The sequence below is a fragment of the Myodes glareolus genome, chromosome 3, assembly GCF_982192425.1.
Source record: "Myodes glareolus chromosome 3, mMyoGla1.1, whole genome shotgun sequence".
In the NCBI taxonomy this organism is placed as follows: domain Eukaryota; kingdom Metazoa; phylum Chordata; class Mammalia; order Rodentia; family Cricetidae; genus Myodes; species Myodes glareolus.
Window position 1 is genome coordinate 14,224,397 of NC_142028.1, and position 20,916 is coordinate 14,245,312.

General features: G+C 40.0%; 1 protein-coding gene across 6 annotated transcripts in view; it reads left to right on the forward strand.

Annotated features, from left to right (window-relative positions):
• The first annotated feature begins 3,220 nt into the window (after positions 1-3,220).
• Positions 3,221-20,916, forward strand: part of Lmo3 (LIM domain only 3) — a 61,653-nt gene continuing 43,957 nt past the window's right edge. The window contains exons 1-3 of one of the 6 annotated variants that reach the window (XM_048432481.3): positions 3,223-3,356; positions 5,292-5,356; positions 10,513-10,726. In XM_048432481.3, coding sequence (XP_048288438.1) covers positions 10,521-10,726 — 206 coding nt within the window. In that variant the 5' untranslated portion in view covers positions 3,223-3,356; positions 5,292-5,356; positions 10,513-10,520. Of the gene's footprint in view, positions 3,357-4,908; positions 5,357-5,419; positions 5,552-6,379; positions 6,546-10,512; positions 10,727-20,916 lie in introns of those variants that run through there. The other 5 variants (XM_085687279.2, XM_048432483.3, XM_048432480.3 and 2 more) reach the window with 5 other exon arrangements.

Below are 20,916 nucleotides of genomic sequence, written 5' to 3' on the forward strand. Positions count from 1 at the left end.
CCACTTGAGACAGGAGTTATCTAAAACTCTGTTTGCCTTGTGGTCTTAAGCTTTTATTCATCCCAGCATTCAAGTTCGGTGGGGGGAGGGGGGGCTGCTCACTCCAGTTCTGCACCTTAGTCCTTTGGGGATTTAAAAAAGAAAAAAAAAATGATTGTAGCTATGAACTCTGCTCATCTTCAAACTAATGGGTTCTCCCCTCCCTTCCCACAACACCCCCCCTCCTAGCACCCTTTGTCCACTTTTATGAATTAAAACAAGCACACACACTTGCACACACAGGGAATCCTGCCATTAATTAAAGGACTTGTCAGCCCCAATCCCAGATCCTTACAGCGCAGGAAATGTGCTCCTTTTAAGTGCAAAACCATAACATTACCATTTCCCCAAGTGCGCTCTGTTTTAGGCTGCTTTCCTAATTAGAGGGATGCTAACAGCCGCGCTGATTGGCATTATAAAAGCACTAGTTTGGCTTCATCTGTCCCAGGTGTGCTGTGTAATTTTTTTCTTCTCACCGGTTCAGAGCGGCACCTCTCTCCTTCATTGTTCCTTAAAGTTTTCATCTGAGGAATTAATACAGATAAAAAGACATTAGAAAGGAAGCGGCCATGCCAGGGCTCATCACCCGAACCTTTTATCAAAAGTACAAACTATACAAGTTAGAGGATTTTTTTTTACCCTTTTGTTTCTAAGGGTTAAGGGAGTGGGAGGGAATGGTGCATAGAGAGGAGAGGAGAGAGGCTGGGGGAGAAACACGACTCTGTCAATGGTCTGAATGCACCATTAAAATTGGCGTCACTACAAAGGTTAGAGCACATCTAACTGTCAATACAGTGAGGAGAGTGGAGTCCGGTAAGGGGGAGCTTTGGAGAGAGACATACTTTGATATTTTGGAATGTTAGAAGGGTGAATGTGAAAAATTGGAGGTTGGGGATCTAATTACCCAACCATAATTGGGGGCTAGGGAATAAGTTGCAGTCCTCTCAACTCACCGCAGATCAATTATGTTAAGAGAACATCTGTAAGTAGAACTTAATGAGGTCCATTAGAGCAGCATGTACAGCCTCCTTTAACAGTGCTTGTCAGCTTCTTGGATGAGCTGAAGGAAGCTGCTAACTAGGGACCTGGCGAGGTGTTTAAATACTGGAGGAGCCGCTCTGGTCCACTCAGGGTTTGTATGCAGTTCGGGAAGAAAGTAAGAGAGAGAAAAGCACGTCAGAAAACCAAGGAAGGCGGAAGCGAGAGGCTCCTTCATTTGTGTGGCTGCGTCTCCAGGCGGGATGGTGGGACTGTGTGAGCAGGGGGCCTGGTCAACCTCATTCCTCCCTTGACTGACACCTTTGACTGTAGCTGGACTTCTAGAGGGGGTGCTGGCTTTCACCTACTCACAGCAACAACCTGTCTGATACCTTTAGAAAAAAAAAAAGACTGCGACCCCAACAGAAGCATCTCTGGGACACTACAGAAACCACTCCTGAACATCCCTATACAAAAGTTATCTGTGAGGTGTGTTTTGCAGAAAGAGACGGCTGAAAACTTGAAGACATATTTAGGAACAGGCACACACATACACTGTTTTCTTGTGCAAGATCTCTTTTGAGCAAAGGTAAGTAGCATATATCTGATTACCCCCTTGAAAGTCCCCTTCCCCATTCTGTCACACATACCCCTTACCATTCCCCTCATAATATAAGAGCCCAGGAAAAGATAATGTACCTTTTCTTTTTAAATTTTCTTTTAAGTGTTAGTGTATGTGGAATGAATTGAGTTAAATTCTCTCATCCTATCTATGATAAGTTGCAGAAACAAGGGACAGGCAAAAGATAATCGGACCAAGAAGATGTGGTTCCCGATGGCAATCCGTTTACAAAGATTTCCGAAGCATGTGTAATTAAAGTGGGTAGTTTACTCTCAGGAAATGAAGAAAGTGCTTGCCTGGCTGGATCCAACCTTCAGCTTGCCTGAGTAAACAAAAGCACATTCTTCTTCCACTTTTTTCCTTGACAGGAGGGGCTGAGACTTTGGGGGCTGGGGGGAGCCAGGAAAACAGGGGGTTCGCTGGGGGTTAATGGTGTTTTGCACAAAGTGTCAGCAGAAGATGATTAAATCCCACCTCTTGTTCACCAGATCACCGTGTGTGCACTTGTATATTTCATTGTCGGCGAGCACTGATGATCACATCTGTACACATTAAGTGGCAAGCCTCTTCATCTGCACTGGGTTTTTCTGATGGTTTTTTTTTCTGTGAATAATTCATATGATTATGAAGAGAAAAACTGCTATTTTCTATCTCTCTCTTCTGTGGCACAGATTAAAAAAAATCTTGCTGTAAATTGCATGATTGGGGAGATAGTCTGCTTTCAAATAATTTAATTCATGACAAAACCTAATTACTGTCAGGTAATACCCTGTCAGCTTTAATGCATTTCATCACTCATAATGAAAAGACGAGCATTTTATGACCCATCTAATTATCATTACATTTTAGGGGAAAATGAATGGCATGGAGCTGAATGTTAACTATTCCATTTTATTCTTTTACACATGTGGTTTAGCATATTATTCACTAAGTTCCCCCCTCTCTCTCTCTCCCTCTCTCTCTTCTTTCTCTCCAAGTATGGGATATATGGTAAAACTGAGAGGGAAAGGAAGGTTGGGGAGAGAGAGGAAGAGAATGGGATGCAATTAGAGCTCTAGATATTTGTCCTTTTTATTTATTTATTTTTAGGTGTCAACGTGGTTAATGCCTTTGCAGGTTGGTGTGTTGATATGGGGGATCCTACTGCCACAGTCCAAAAGAGTACTAATTACTGCGAATGATGTCACCGTAGGCAGAGGAATAATCCCATCATTTAATTAGTTGAATGATTTAAACAAAGATTTGCATAGATGCACTCATCAGTTGCCATGAATTACGGAGAAGCAGTTGCCAGCGAGGGGTAACAGATCATACAGTTGGAGGGAAAAAAAAATCTCATCCTCCTTGAACATAATTAATTTAATTGTCCTCATTAGCTGTACCATTTGTTTTGATTTTATTTCTCCCTTTACCCACACATTCTTCTCCCTCCCTTTCTCCCTCCCTCCCTCTTTTCTTCTCAGTACATTGGTTGCTGGAGAGAACAGGCAAAACACACACACACACACACACACACACACACATGCACACTGGGTGTTTCAGAGTAGCTGTGGCTGCAAGGCTGAGTAGACCCTGCTGGGAGCTGTGTCAATGGCTGAGGTGTGTGTGCTGAGTGGTCCGGCCAGAAAAAGCCAAAACTTAAGAAGTCTGCTTGCAGACTGAGCAGCAGAAGGGGTTCTCAGTGTTCTCTGCCTGTCTGAATATCCTTATTTTTCAGGTTGGTTCTGAGTTTTGTTGTCTTTGAAAGGGATAAAAAAGCAAGACGTACTATTTTATCTTGAGCCTTCTGAAGGTTGGGGTTAAAAAATAAGTTAGCATTGTGCATTGTGGTACCAGGATACAGGGAAGCGTGATTTAGCATAAGTATTCAAGGAGACTGCTTTGGTTAAAAAAAATAATACTAATAAAGTAAAACTTAGAACTAGATTAAAATTGTTGGTGCAGAGGAGGAAAAGACCTTTTTTATTTGCTTTGAGTTCTGGGTGTTTGTTTGTTTGCTTATGTAGTTCAACAATTGAATCTTTCTTGGCACTTAAACCATCTCAGTCAGGGTCATTCAAATGTGCGCTGTTTTTAGGTTTGATCTTTGGACAAGGCTCTGTGAAATGTGCTGAGGGGGCCTTGCAAGAGCTGTCAAAGGGAAAATGACTGAAGTTTGAAGTCGTAGAAAAAGAAGATGTTTTAGAGCTACTGGTGACCTACAGGGAAGCAGAGTGAAGAGGGGAGGTTAGGGGAAACGGGACCTCTTTCAAGGAAACAGATTTAAAGAGAAGGTAAAAGCAGCTATCAAGGCCTTAAAGTAAGTCCATGAAGGCCGAGGACAAGAGGAGCTTGGCCAGGGAACCCTCTTAGTCCTGAAAGCCTGGCTTGGACTTCTTGGGCTTTAGCATTGAAGCAGATTCTAAGTAAGTATGCAAGTGTCTACAGGAAGTGTGTTTCAGTAGTCACTGTGGATTCAGCACCCGGTGGGAGGGGGGAGTTCACAGTCTGACTCTTGGGCCATTAGAGAGAGGAAGGGGTGTGTGTGGCATTGCCTGGACTGGGTTTGTGTGCCAAGACTTTCCGAGCAGGGACTGCCGAGAGTTTCTGAATGGAAGTCATAGCCCGGGCGATTGCAGACCCGGCACCCCCACCCCTCCACACCCGTGCCCAGACATTCACGGAAAGGGAGAACTGTGCCTTTCTCCAATGTATCCCGGTAGCACTTTGATTCCTTGGCTTTTTATTTTAACTTCATCCACTGGCACTGTCAGTAATAGATTTAGAGGGAAATTTGCTTCCAGCTTGCCCGTCCTATTCCAAAATGCCCCCGTTATTTTAGGAAGCCCTACCCTTCTCTTATGCTCTTTCACAGTTCTTGTGCGTAAGTCCAAGAGGTACGGTCCTGGTCCTTCCGGAGTCCGGTCCTGCAGAGGTCACATTCTCTGTGTGATGGGGAAGGGTGGGAAGGGATGGTCCCCAGCGTTTGTCAGAAGCATATGCATTGGGTTGTGCTGACTGCACTCGCAGGCTTGTCAATTTTCACCCTGGGAAATTAGCAACAAAGCCTGGATCTGTCTCGTGGCTGCTTTTGCACTTTCCGAGGGCGGCTGTACTTGACTGAGCTGCAGAACAGACAGCGGGGAGAGAGAGAGAGAGAGCAAGCTAGCAAGCCAGCAAGCGAGAGAGCGAGCAAGAGAGAGAGAGAGAGAGCAAGCGAGCAAGGGAGCCAGCTAGAGGGAGGGAGAGAAGGAAGAGGGAGAAGAGGGAGGGGTGGGCGAGAGGTAAATACTCTTAAATCGGAAGGGAGCTGCCTCCACTGTGGTCTTGACAGGCGCTGCCTGGGCTCCGTGGCGCTGTAATAACTGGGTGACCTTTTCTTGGGCTGTATTATGTCTGGCTGGGAAGGGATTGCATTTTGCGGCTGAGAGCCAGGGCTTGCTTCAGCTCGGGCTCCTTGCACGCTGCCGGGGTAAGTTGTCTGGAGCCAGGACCAAGAGAGACATCCCCCCCGGACTGCAGTTGCCTAAAAGAAGGACACCTGTGGCTCGCATGCGGTCCACACTGGTACTTTGCGGATCCTGGAGGACCTCATTAATTTAAACTTAAAAAAAAAATAGCGATCCACCCCCCTTTTTTTTTCAAACAATGTTTCTTTTTGACCTTTCCCAAGGAGAAGCGCTACCAAGCAGCCTCTGTGCTCACTGAACACCCTCCCTGTATCGCTTAATTGAGAAGGTAAGTGAGAGGCTGTGTATACACGCGTCGGCTCATTTGTGCTGTGTGTGTCTCCGGGTGCGCGCGTGCGTGTGTGGATGCTGGGTGTTTTTTTTTTTTTTCTTATTCTTCCCCATCCTCTCCCAATGAAGCATAAAGTAAAGCTGTACCCGAACCATCCGCACCGCCACCACTGCAACTTTCACCCGGCTGCAGGTCTGCAGAGATGGTTTTTGTTTGTTTTGTTTTGTTTTGTTTAAATCATGGGAGGCATCATTATTTTTACGATGAGACACGAAATATATGCGGGGCGGAAGATGAGGAAGAAGGGGAGCGTGCGGCTGCAGCGCGACATCTCAAGTAGGAGACCAGAGCATAATAGACAAAGTTCATTGGGAGCTGCAGCAATCACACACTGACTCAGGAAGACGGGTTGGGACAGTTTGCAAAGGTTGGAGGGTGGGATGTTGCTTCCAGACTAAGTGAAGTGGTGTCAGTCTTGGGTATTTCCTCAGAACTCTCCATGCCTGCTTGGAAACGCATACCCCCCACTACCACCGTAAAAGAGTTCAAATTACAACCTTGTTCTTTTCCACACCCCTGCTTTTACCCAGTGCAGCCTTGATAACAAAACACTGCTTCCGTGTGTTGCGAAAGTGACTATGTAGGGGTAGGCAGAGAGAAGACAAGTGCCCAGTAGAAGCAGGTTCCTTGGACCCAAGTGCCTGCATCCTAACAGGTCTAGAGATCCAGCACGTTTTAAAGGGGGCTACTCAGAGGTTGTTATGAAACACAAGTCAGATTTATGATCTTTTTCATAGCGAACACGATATGCTATGCTAACACTGCCTGTGACGGTTTAATCAAATCCATTTGTTACCGGGAAGCTAAAAGGGGCCGCTGGGATTTTAGGATTACGGGCAGAGTTAGGGAAGCATGTGGCTTTGTCATTCGCCATCATTTTACACGTTCCCTCATCCCCTCCCCCACCGCCAGCCTCCCTTGCCACTAGACCCCAGCTCCCAAAGTGGCTTCACAATAGTGGATTCTCGGCCCTGTATGCTGCTCACCAGATCCACGCTTAGGGCCCCAAATCCAGGTGACTCCCCTCTTCTACTTCCTGCCTGTGGTGGGCTTGGTACTCCATGCGAAGCTTCAGCGACTCAGGCATGCCTAAGTCAACTCATGCAGAAACAGGAGAAAAGTTTTGGTAAGGTTACAGTCTATCATAGAGGCACTTTCTCCGGGCGCTCGGCACTCGTGGCTAGCTTCAAAGCCTGCCAGCTCTTCTATCTGCTGAAGATACAAAATATTATTGTTGCTACTGCTTTTAAAGACTGCTGCTTTCGACCAATTAATCTCACTAGGTGCCACAAATACTGGTACATTCTTTGCAAAGCCATCCCTGTGTGGCTGCAAAGACACAGCCACAAAAGGTTGGATCATAAACTCCGCAAGGGGATTCTTTGTTAGAGTGTATGTATGTTTCTTATTTTTTTTTTTATTTTGCATGTGAGCTGCATCAAAATTGAACCCAGTCTTGCAAATCTCTTGTTGGCCTTTGCCAAGCACTAGCACTTTGCTGCCATGGTAACTGTAATTAAACTGATAAGAGTGGGGAAATGTCAGTATCTCTGAGCCTTGCAGCTGCATTGGAGAAAAAGGGAATCAAATTGGTTCCCAGCTCCATTGCTCAAAAAGGGGAGGGTGGTGGAAGGACACGGAGGGGGGTTGGGAGTTGAAGGGGCAGAACAGAGTTAAGCAGCTCTAGTGCCAGAGATTTGGGGACATCTATTTGCATTGTTTTCCCTTAGGGGGCTGCAGCCTGTAGGGGTGCTCTGGGCCAGTGAACAGAGAGAAACAAGCTTTTAGGCCCAATCCAGCTTTCCAGTCTGGATTGGGGGGAGTGAGTGGGAGTGGGACGAAGAAGGGCAGGAGGAGAGAAAATCTTTTGTTTGGTACACTTGGCAATCGAAAGGCTGTGTTGGCCAAATTCTTTTAATCTATGTCATTGCTCCCAGCTGCGAAACCTGCCGTCCCAATTCTAGCATCTACTCTTCCAAAAGCCCTTCATGATGGAGCCCCTTCTCCTTCTCCCAAATTGTCCCCTGTAAATCTTCTGAAAGGGAAAGAATGTTTTCCATTCATTCCATGTGATCAGTTCAAATAATGCATCAGTGTTAAAAAAAAAAGAAAAGAAAGAAAGAAAAAAAGAGAAAAAAAACACTGTGCCTAAGTGCTGCACATCTTTCATTATTGAGATAATTTTTTAAGCCCCTGTGTGTTGTGGAGTTGTGGTTACTTTGTTGTGTTAAGTACTGAAGCTAAGACTGTGCGGATGAATGGCACAGAACAAGGGAACATAATGGATGCAATCAACCGTCAGGCCTTCTCACAATGCAATCCAGGCAATTAAAAGCTCACCAGAGTTGAAATGAAACGGTTCTCCTTCTTTCTGCACAGCACACTGCACAGGCTATTATTTATGTCTTTTTTTAAAATTATGATTTCCCTTAAACTGTCAAATAACTCAGAATGGCAGGGTCTCAGAGGCAATAAGAATTTCCCTCAGAACAATTTGCATGCCAATCTAAAACTAGTTATGAGTGCTGATGGGCTATGAGCAACTTGTGAAGTGTCTCTTAGCCATGAACACATAACTCTCCCCAGACATACTCTCTTGGATCAAGAGCACAGAATGCTCAGTGCTTTCTGCTATTTAGGTGCCTGGCAACGTGGTGACTACCAAGTGATTGTTTTCCTACATTTTTTTTCAAATGCATAGAATGGAGCAGATTCTATTTGCAAGAGAAAGGAAGTAATGCTCTTTAAAAAGAAGTTATGAGGATAGAGTAGAAAATATCAAACTTCTTTTATGGTCAAGGCCAAACAGAATGAAAGAATTTCAGTTATTAATTGGCCTCTGAGTGCTAAATTAAAATGTCAACACAACAAAAACATTTTGCAACGACAAGCAATATAGTATTTCTTGTGCCAAATGTTGGTATCTGCTGTCTTGGTTACAATTTATTCTGAATAAAGATAGCTGACCCTTTACATTTAATAATAATGCCACGAACATGGGCAATAATGGAGCTTAGCTTACTACCAAGAATTTTTGTTTCATCTTTTATCTTTGTGATATAAAAAATACACACTTCAAATTAATTAGGGCAGTTACCTTAAACATACCTCTGTATGCTTTTAGCCATGAGATCTGGACTTCCTTAGTAAAGCGAAATCCCTCTTCTCCCTCTAGGTATATGACTAAGAGGCACCTGGGCCCGTTGTGCCCTGTAATTAATGGGACTCATGCCTTGTGGGACCTTGCTAGAGAAGGATAACTCGTTCTGATCAAAGAAACTTCATTTGTTAGAAGTTCTAGAGAGTAAGATTTAGCAGAGCTATCAAGGGTTATGATTAATCTACACTAGGCCCTTAGCTCCTTCAAAGAGAAGGAGCAGGGAGCAGGCTAAGTGAGGACCACCTGCTCTTCTGCACAAATCTGCTGCTGGTCCGCAGCTCAGAACACCACAGCCATGCGTGTCAGGCACACAGGACAGCCACCCCGTTTTCTTCTCTGCAGTCCTTCCTCGGTTACTCTACCAGACAAGTTGGTTTCTAATGAAAGCTTAAGAACATTCTAATATTATATGTTGTTTGTATTCATTGGTAGCTGGAAAACTTATTCAGCTGTGGGCATGCTCGGGTGCGATTTTCTGTGTCACTGAGGGCTGCACCCTTCATCATAAGGCATCAGAAGGAAGGATCGCGTTTACCTACCTTGAAGTGAAATGAATCAAAAGCACTTCATGCTTTCCTTCTGGAACTCTCTTAAATGCATTTATACTTGGTGTTTGATATCTTTGTCCATCTAGGTTTAAAACTTTATAACTAGAAGGGGAAGCGAAGTGTTAAGGGGTGGTCTGGGGTTGCAGGTAGAACACCTAGTACCAGCGCCCTAGCGTCACTGTCATTCAGCTCTTAAGGGGCCCCTTCACTTCTCTGCCTCTCTGTATTATAATTCGTAATACAAGGGAATCGATGATGTCTGCAGCATTTTATAGCGATTCAAATCCATTACTTGATAACGATGGAGCTTTGTATAGTTGGCCAGCTTTTCCTTCTTTTTTTAAGGCTGAGTGTTTGACACTTGGGGAACAATAAAGAGAAACTAAAAAATGAATATTCAATTAATTAAAAATATTTTAGTCAAGTTGTAAAGCCTGTAGAAGCAAGATTCCTTGCTGATGAAGAATATTCATCATTGAAATAAAGCAGTGTCCCTATATTCAATATGGTATATGTATACTTTCTATAATGTGTCTATTTATGGATGACTGTGTAATGTTTTATATTCTTAAACTTTGTCTTCAGTGCTTTTTCTTTCCCTTATAAAATAAGTAGATGCTTGTGGCTATCAATTGCATAATCCTATAATTGTTTTATATTAGAGCATTTATTATATAATCAAGTGATGATTCTTCAATATAAGCAGTGACTAATGTATATGAAAATAAGTATATTTTGTTATTTTACCACAATGAATACTTTGAAATATAAAACACACAGAAGCAAGTATTTGGATGTAAGTAAACTCTATAGGACTGATGGGTTTTGGGGACAGATGCCCTGCATACTTATCTATTAACACGTGTACATCTAAGTTAAAATTGTGAATGTCCCATACAGATGCATGCTTCGCCTGTCACATACATGTTGAGTGAACTGTTTCTGCAGTTATGTGAAGGGCAGTTTGGGATCCTGTCGGGTCAGCCATGGATGAGCTAGTTTCAGTTGCTTGCTTCTCTAGGCTCTCATCCATTTACTCACATGTTCTTCCTGTTTTGTGTGGAGAACGGAACACTGTGGAAATGACCGAAGGATGTCTAATCTCCATAGCCAGCATCAAGGTGCAACACACAGCAGTTCACCACTATCGCTGCTTCACGTTAATGAGTTGCAAAGTTTGAGGTTTCTTTCCAAAACGTAGATGGTTGTAATATAACTCAGAAGGAAGGAAGGAAGGAAGGAAGGAAGGAAGGAAGGAAGGAAGGAAGGAAGGAAGGAAGGAAGGAAGGAAAAAGAAGACATACAGAGGCAGTGTCAACTTTTTCCCTGTTTGCCTTTCCTTCTGTTTGGAGTCTCAGCGACCCTCTCTCATTTCTTTTCCTCAGGCATACAAATGCTCTCAGTTCAGCCAGACACCAAGCCGAAAGGTTGTGCTGGCTGCAACCGCAAAATCAAGGATCGGTACCTTCTAAAGGCACTGGACAAATACTGGCATGAGGACTGCCTGAAGTGTGCCTGCTGCGACTGTCGTTTGGGAGAGGTGGGCTCCACGCTGTACACTAAAGCTAACCTTATCCTCTGTCGCCGAGACTACCTGAGGTAGGAGTTGTCTTTGCATACCGGTCACGGCTGAATGCCTTTTAAAGTGTATTTTTGGTTTGTTTATTTGATTTCCTTAACTACCGACTGCTGTTCTTGAAAGATGTGACCCTGCCAGCCTTCAAAATGTTGGCCTGTATCACACAAACCTCTGCTTAAGGGGTAGCCAGCAAAAATATCTGAAGTATTTTAATTCGACTTGTCGGTGGATGCTGATTTAGGAATCCGTCATTCATTACTTACACTGAAAATGACAGACAATGCCAAGGATGGACCTGGATTCAAACACCATCTGGGTGCTTCTTTCACTAAAGCGTACGAGATGAGCCTGACAGAGAGACCAATTGTTGCTCAACTGAATTATTTTAGCTCTGCGCTTTTAATAAGTTCAACTTTAGTTGCATGGAATAATTTGGTTATTCAGCTAACTTTCCTGTTGTCACATATACTAAAAGAAATCAGTTTTAAATTCTTGACTTGCATTCATTAATATATTTATGGTAATGTTTTGGAACCTTGACCTAAGTATATCTGTGTCTTGCCACCCCATGGTATTTGAAGTTATCGCAACAATACTGAACAGTCTCAGACTCGCTTGTGGTTTTATGGAGAATGAAATAGTAAAGACCTCATTGCTGGTGGAAGCCAGTCACCACTCTCAAAAGTACAAACATCCGATCAGTCTCAAGGCAGTGGGGGTCTCCATGGTTATACAACCTGAAGCGATTTCAATGTGTGTCCCTGATTTTAGTCAGCATGGAAATGCTACTGGAGGGAGGATTTTCTTTCCAGGGGACTGTGTGACTTGACTTAGCTGCAAATTACTTATCCTAATAAAGTGGGATCTATCAAATTAGAGAAATGATATATAGCATCATTTGGGTTTTCATATTTCATACAATTAATCATTTTTTCCAGCCTGACATTAAACTATTTATTTGAATCGTTTTCCTTATGACACAAAATTTATCAATTGATAGTAACTCCTTAACCAACCATGCTGGATGTTCTGGGAGATGTTTCTTAAGAAATTTGGTCCCTCTTTTCTTACTCTATAATTCAGTTATTTAGAGGCAGATTTTTTTCATTCTAATACATATATATCTTTTGATTAATGGTAGTTGCATAGGGGCAAATCCAGTATGATTTCTCACATTCTGCTCTCCCCTGGTAACACTGCTTCTAGTTTGTGCTTATAGCCTCCCGGTTAATTATAAACACTTGTTACCACTTCCCTGTGTTCCCAGAGTTCAGAAGCACACAAGGTGCCAACAATGGGAAGTGACTCTCAAGAGCCAGGATTCCCCTCATTATGGCGGCAAAACCAATCAGAGTTAACATACAACATGCATTCTTCCAGAACTCTGCCGTCTTTGAACTTTTCTTCTTTGAAATAAAAATGTCTCCTGTGCTCATTGTGAATGAGTGCCTCGTTTTGAGATAAAGCGTGTGTGTTTGCTTTTCATGATCTGATCTGTTACTTCCTAGGTTCGCTTTGTCTGTGCTAACTGATACCCACAGCTTTTTGACTCCTTTTGACTTTCATTGTGCACAATTTCAGTTTATCAAGTGGATTTAGGTTGCAGTGGCAAACAAGAAGTTTATACAGTTTGAGCTGGAGTAGGCGGTTTAATAAGTAAAAAAAAAAGATAAACATTAAGGAAAGAGTAAAGAATATTGTTTGAAGGCTTGGGATATTTCTGAATCAGAAATATTGAGTTCGCCTGTTTCATGGGTAAAATAGTTATGTGTTTTCAATGTGTTGACAGCAGGGAAAGTAACCTTAGATTTGTTCTGTTCCATTCTTCCTTGGGACAGCAAATAGAATGTGGTGCTAACCTAGGATTTGATCATCTCAATTAAATGTGTCACCCAAGGGAATTTATCAAAATAGTTTGCGTATCTGAAGTCTTCATCTTTATTAAAAAACAAAATGCATGTGAATTTCTGCAGTGAAGCTTTTCGTTTCTGCTGGGCTTTTATGTTAATGACAGTTAACTTAGTACACACATATCCTTCTCTCTCAAATATGGTCCTGATCACCAACATATTCATTTCTCAGAGAACGACTTCCTCTTAAACTGGTCATTACCACATTAATGACCAGTTGTTACAGTAACAGCCTGGGGATTGTTAACATCTCAGACCAGGTTGTTAACAGCAAGCTTATTCCTTATTTACACTGAGGTTGGTAATGTAATGTGACTTGGGCGATTTCATCAGCACAGAAAGTGTCAAGGTGACACAAGGAATTGGTATGTGCATAAAATGCTGTGTTACGGGGTGTAGAATACACCACAGATGTGGTGTGTTTTAGGTGAAAGTCACAGGTCTCGATGACATTGTACAGATGTGCCTCTAAGAAGTTTAAATAACCAGATCCTGTATTTTAAATCAAATTTATTCATATATCAAAATCTTTGATTGGATACAGCCATGTACACATGTTTATTAGATCCCTACTATGTGGAAGGTAGAACTGAAAACAATGGCTGAAATTAAGACTAAGGGAAGACTTTCAGTAAGCTATGAGGCGCTAGCCTCTAGTCGTTGCTTTCAAACTTGGTTTGCAGAAATGCACAAAGTGGTCCATGAATAACCAGTTTCCAAATTAAGACTCTGTTGGCTATTAAGACAGTTTATTTTATTATAAGAATATCTGCAGCACCATTAGTGAACAAATACTCTCTGTGTGAATTTTGCTGAACCTCAAAGATCAGGTTTCTCATTTCCCTCTATGGTCAATATATATTTTTTCTGTAATCTTCATCAGCAATATTTAACCGCTGAAATTCTGTTTCAAAATAGTAGAATTTTTGAACTTTGCATATTATATGATTTGGTTAGAATAACGAGAAATAATAAGTCACAAATAAATTACAGATTTGGATTGTGCCCCTGAGTTACTAGTTACCTAAAAAAGAAAATAGAAAATGCAAAAGGAAACATGACCCATGCTTATAAATTATTGATTATTGGTATTTCCCTACACTTGAGAATTGTCTGGAACTGAAGATGAGGGAAATCCTTTTTGCCCACTGTATTTAAAAGCCTATTAAGCATTTTCTCCTAAAGAAGAAAAACAAAAGCCTAGTTCATTCTAAGCTAAGAGTTTTAGAAAGCTTCACTATTATTTTGCATGATTGGGAGTGTTACCTCATGAGACCACATAAGTCCTTTGAATTTGAGATATTAAATGATATTAAAATATATAAATTTAGATAGCAGGAAACAGAAGGTGTAACCCTCAAGTCACTATTGGAATATATATGTCTTTCTTCAAGACTTTTTTTTTTTAACCTTCGTGACACAGTCAGTTTTATTTAAGGGAAAGCAAAACACCCGCACTGGCAGCTTCGGACCCGGGGCAGGGCTGCTCACTCTCTGAAACTGGCCTATCATCCTGGCTAGTCACTTGATCTGCTATTTTGCTGTGAACGAGAGATGTACACATCCATGGAGACACAATGTACCCATTTGCAGTACTGCAATCCTTCCACAGGACTTTTCTCCATATAGAAAGAAAGAAAATGATTGACTTTTAAAAACTCTTTCTGCTCTAAGAATGAGTACCTGTACTCTATCTGTTGTCAGGCATTTCTGTTCCCAAACCCAGGAAAGAATTTGTTAAAAACACAGCCACCACATTGATACATTCTTTCAAAGATTGTAAAAGTAACTTTATGACAAAAGAGACAAAAAGCATCTTTAGACGATAAATTTGAGTCTCAAATTGATAATATCTAAGAATAGCCAATTGTTGAGTAAAAATATCAACATTTAGCAGTCATGTTTAAGAGACTTTAGGTACTACTGACACTCCTACTTAGTTTTGGAAAATATGAATAGCCGTGTATTACCAGAGTTTTTAGAATTAAGGCTTTGTGTAAACATTAAATAGTCACAAGTGGCAGAAACATACCAATGCTTTATTTTTTGATCCAGAGGCAAAAAAAGAATATCAGATCTTACCATTCCATCTTTGGGACAGTTTTTACTTTTAGTGTTCATGTAAGCCTGCACGAACACTAAATTTATAAGTGTTAAGTCGACACAGCCTCTATCTCGTATCCGTTTCAATGGTGGCTTGCCAGAGTCGTTGCAAAGCTGTGTGCTCTGGTGTATGCAATGAAAGAAAGCTGCTTATAGCTGCTTCTACATGAGAAGTCGTAAAATGTCTTATAGAAAATTTAATGCAATTTGCTATTTTTATACGTGAGCATGATTTGTTTAAAATGAAACTACTGGGAAAGGGTGAGGTTTTACATTCCACCAAAGTTGCCAATTAACCAAAATGATTGAAGCTAGCTCTGCTAACTGCAAATTTTATATGCTTTAATATAATAATATAACTCTTAAAGAGAAAATTAAAATAAAATGCTGCATGGAGCATCAGCCTAGCTATAACTTTATTTCACGCTGATCAAGCCTGGTACTTCTGAATTTTTATGTAAGATTAAATTTATATTGATGTGTAATTATAGCCTTAAATGTAAATAGGAATGTGTTATTAATACTGTTTCATCTGGGCAAGATGAAGCGCAGTGTCTGTCTTAATGTGGAATAAAGTATTCATTCTTTTTTGCCCTCACTTTCACTTTCTGAATTTCAAGCAGATGGAAATATTTGCCCTGGGAAGCAGTACATTATTATTTTTTAAATAACTTTTTATCATCTGAATGTAAAAATAAAACAAGTTTCCATCTAGAGTGAGATACCTTATTCATAAATTTTCTCTACGAGCTTCATTTAATGATTTTAGGCATGTTACTACAGTCCTAATTTTTATGATCTATGATTGTCTTAGTTGATCTTAGTATAATGAAATATTTTGATGCATGAGCATATTTGATGCCGTGATCTGTGAAAAATATTGTTATAACCCTTGCAATTTATTCTACATTATTTACAGCTTTATGAAGAGTTGTAGCTTTTCCATGTTGCTTTTATCATAGGAAAGTATTGTTGAATTCTAGTTTACACTATATAGCATGCATCGAGCAATATAATGAAAGAACAATAATTTCATTTGATACAATACTTTAGAGAAATGTTCCTCGTCTGGGAAAATAACTGGTGTTTCATAGAAGACTTCCTGAGGGAAAAGTACATCGAAATTATTCCTGTTGAAAAATATTTAATCTATATGTAGAATTTCTTTTCCTTTGTAAATTTATATATAACTTATTTCTATTTTTAGTTCCACAATTATCCATTTGTAATGAATGAATATTTACATACTTCATGTAATTAGCTCTATTTGTTTTGTGGAGTTTTGTTTTGATTTGTTTATATACTTTAGCTATTTTCATGGAAAATGCCAGCTCTCTGGGAATATTAAGAATACTCCACACTATTTACCGATTTGTTTTTTGTTTCTTTCATCACTTTATAATGCATGGGATACTTCAGTGAGGGTTGTTTTTACATGGAATTTGGATAAACTAGACATACCTGAGTTGCAAAAAATATTAAAAATCCGTTTCTACAAGTATATTTAAGATTAAAGGCATCTAGAAGAACTACATTTGAGAATTGCTAAACATGCTTATTTTGCACTTTATAAATATGTAGAATTCTGGGAAAGAATATCTATTTTTGGTTGCTCTTAGAAAATATCAAAGTAAGCCAGCACTTCATTTATAAACTCACCATTAGCCTCCATTAAGTGACTAATAATACATCTTAATGCTGTGTTTGGACGGCATAAACATAATTTATTAAGGAATCTCATTTTGAAAATATGCTGAAAGTAGTAATTTTGTAAGTGGTTTTGATGAATATTTACATTATAAAAATGTATTATGTGGTTCAGTTTTCTGCCTCACATTAAAATTACAGATCCTAAAAATAAGAATTTTAGCCACCTAAATGATCGTGGTATTTTTCCTCCCTGCTCTGCCACCCTTCCAAGGCCTTTTTTGGTATTTTGTTTGAAAATGTTTCCTCAGTTCCTTCAAGGGTAGCACTTTCGTCTCAGCCCCCACTGCCACCCTGTTAGCTGGCACGTCTCACGTTTATCAACTAACATTAAAGTGCAGGAAGCATATGCATCTAATGAGATCTTGTAAAGAAGGGAAGTGGAAATAAAAATGGCAATGTCTTCTTCCCTTGCTCAGATTTGTTGTTTTTGTTTTGTTGATTTTGGTTTTTTGGTCTCTGTGTTATCTGTGCTTCTGTTAGCAGTCGCTCTCCTCTCTTCTCCATTCCCCAGTTTCAGGAGCGTCGAGCCTTGAAATCTATTAGGTACCGACACTTGAAGCCAGGTAATTTTCTCCTGAAACCACAACATGATCTGCTGTTACAGGCTGTATCTTCACTAGTCTAAGGTGAAAGACAAATTTCATAACACTGGGTTTATTCCCATTTGATGTTTGTCTTCTGATTCTGTTTTTACCAGCTCCTCTGGAGTTTCAGCCTGTCTTCTCTAGTTAAGAGTGAACGACGGAAACACAATTTATCTGAAAGCTAACTATGTATTTCCCCTGTCAAGTTATTTATGTAGAATTCATTTTGAGGGAAGTTTATACTGTGAAACATGTGAAGTGCATGTGTATTTTTATTAGTTTAAACAACTTATTTTACTTATTGTTTCCCCCTCGTATTATTGATGCCAATAGATAATTTTGCGTTGAAAGAATAGGATTTGAGAAATCAAATGCATACTAAACTCACAAACTCCACACATTAATTGACATGTTCATATACTTAGGCTATTTTTGCTTTCTATCCTAGCCTCATCATAACAAATTCTCATCTTTATTGTCATAGTTCTAAATCTTTCTGAATTCCTCTATGGTGTTAGTATTTCATGATATGCAAAATACATCTATCTGAAAGCTTTACAAGTTTCAAATAAAATCACACTTGAGATAAATAACCATCCTGGACTAGTTGGATCTCTGATTTGAAGTTATAAAATTAACATTAAGCTCCTTGTATTAAGTTAGACTCTAATCAGTATGTGTTGTTATGATTCAATTTAATATTAAAAACTCTCCAACTGGGCTACTGGGAAAATAAAAGACTCTTAGGAATTGAAGGATTATTGCTGAGGAGCACGCAAAAGCCATATTTAAGTGAAATTGTTATTACTGGTGGAATACAGTGGTGTCCACATCAAGCTCATCCTATTAATAAAACAGGAGATCAGTTTTAGCAAACATAAATATCAAATATGTGGAGGACAAGCAAGGGCCACAGAACTTCATAAAGTGTGCTGATGTTAACATTTAATATTCGTCTAAATACCACAGAGAGAAACTAAATTCCCATCTCATTAGTGCTACAGGTTCTCAAAAAGCAAACACGGAGAGAGAAGCTAATTCCATATGTGCTGGGGAATTCAGTTTCTAGCACTTCCAAAACAAGGCCATTTTTTAATAACAGTTTAAGTACAAGTTTATAGTCATATGCTTTACAAATTGGTTTTTGAATTGTTTTATTTTTAAAAGTTTTACCTGTGTCAAGGTAGCACATGCCTGTAATTATAACACACAGTAGTTTGGTACTGAAGGATCAACAGTTGGAGGACAGACTAGGTTTAAGGGACCCTGTCATAAAATAAAATAAAATATTTAGAACATCTTAAATAATATCCTTTGATATAATATTCACATATAATGAAAAATCAAGATTATACCATTTTCTAATTCTTTATGATCACAAGTACAATGTTTATTTTACGTCTATCAATTGCTCAATGAAAGTGTGTTCTATCTAATTATGACATTTATGGGTTGAGTCAGAGGAGTGAATGTTTTCCTGTTCCTTACTTGGGTGAGTGGGAATAGAGAAGGAAAATGGAAAGAGTTATCATACCTTCTAACACTAAGCATGAGTATGGATAACTATGGGCAGGTGTACTCGAATTGTAAAATAACAAGTTCAACAACATTTGGAGCCTAATTTTAAAACTTAGAAGGATTGCACATGAACACCCCATTAGGCATTTATTTATACTGTGAGAAACACAAACACATAATTTGAGTATCAATATTTCATTGCTATAAATAATAGATGTAAAGTGTAATATTCCTACTTGATTTTACATGACACATCAATACTTAAATATAGTTATTGATATTTTACAATGTGAATAATCAGCTATACTGTCTGAGAAATTTGTGAAAAACTTAACATTTGAATTTTTTCTAAAACTGATAATTGTAGGTACCATTCTTGCTAGATAACTAATGATAGGTAAAATTTTTTACTCCAGCTATAACCAACATAGAAAATGAAATGTATATGACTGGGCGAAATTAGGAAAAACATGAAGGACGGTCAAGCTGTAGCTGGGTAGTAGAGTATTTGTCTAGTATACACAGGACCCTGAGTTTAGTCCCAAATATAGAAAATAAATTCTAAAAGACAAATTTTAGAAGGAAGATTTTAAGAACAAATATAGACTTTGTAAAGACAGTTTTATAAATCAGAAATTTCTAGAAAGCTGAGCCTCATAGATATTTTTCCTTTAGAGTAAGATAAGGGTGAAACTGTGTTTGAACCCAAGCATCTTTTTGCCCAGATATTGGCAGGCTATTAATGGAGGTTACTATTGACAGCTTCCAAAACATTTAGCATTCTTATCCTCATTTTCTCCTCCAACAAATATCATTATTCTAGGATAACAAGGCCCTGAGATATAATCCTGAATAAAACATGAAAATAGCTGCTGCCCTTGTGGAAATTTTACCCTAATTAGATAGAGTAGGTAATCAGCAAAACAAGAATAGGCTATACAAGCATTAGTAACTACGGGGGAAATCTAAGTCACTATAAGGAGCAAGTAGTGTGTGTGTGTGTGTGTGTGTGTGTGTGCGTGTGTGTACACACACAGCACAAGAGCACACAGGCATGCATGAACACACATGCATGTGTGGAGAGAGATGTAGAAGAGGGAGTCAGAGAGGAAGAGAAAGGCAGAAGAGATGGAGAAATGGAGAATTGACCCCCACCTTAGGTTCCACAGAAATGGACTCATTGAGACAGTATCCTCAGTTACGGACCTGAAGGAGCTGACAGACCTAATGAGGGGCATGCATGTGAAACACGTTCTTAGCATGGTAAAGAAACAGCATGAAGACCTTGAAGGAGGAATGCTTCTGTTAAATCTGAGGAGCATCAAAGATGCTTCTGTGGGCATAGCAAGATCAAGAGTCATAGAGGTAAAAGACAGTCAGTGTGAGGACCTATGTTGCCCTGGCATGGGTACAGCGCGAGTTCCCCTTACAGGTCTGAGTGTCCCTTAGGAAAGCTGTGTGTAGTACAGAGTCCACATACTGAATTACACGGGAAATGCTCTCACTTCTTTACTGTAATTTTTCTTTGGGTGTCTTTTTATTTGGACATACCAATGAATCTTCATAATTAAGGAGTAACTATGAAATCCTTTGTGATATTTTGTTTGTGCTTTAACAAATAACGCTTACCTGAAGGTCAGAGTAAAGAACTAGCCACACTAGTTAGCCATAGAGGCCAGGCAGTGGTGGCTCACACCTTTACTCCCACACTGGGAAGTCAGAGTCAAACGGATCTCTGTGAGTTCCAAGCCACTCTGGGCTACACGATACTGAATCAGTCTCAAAAAGAAACAGAGGCAGATGGTGGTGCTTCACACCTTTAATCCTAGCACTAGGGAAGTGAAGGCAGGAAGTGACATGGCTGGGCAGAGAGAGGAATATAAGGCAGGAGGAGACAGGAGTTCAGGATTCAGTCTGAGGATTTGGAGACAGGATTCCCATTCGATCTGAGGATGTTGTAGAGGTAAGAACCAGTGGCTGGCTGCTCTGCATCTCTGACGTTTCAGCTTTTACCCTCTAATGTCTGACTCTGGGTTTTTATTATTAAGACCAATTAGAAATCGCGATACACAATGTGATTCAAAAACTATAAGGTTGTGGTAATATGACTATCCCTAAGTAATCCAGAGGCTGTTGCATAATTGTGCTTGATTTTAAGTCAACATCTATACACAAATATTGATATAGTTGAAAGATGATTTGAATGCCACAGTGTTTCAATCCCAAATACAGGGAGATGTCTGCTGCAGCGAGGTTGAACTGAAAACCAGAGCTCTTACCCAGATTGGCATCTCCTGGCCCGTGGATGAACTCTTGCCAGGGAGCAGCAGAGTTGAGATCTTTTTTAATACTCAGGCAATAATAATTGCAGAGAAAGAACTTTTT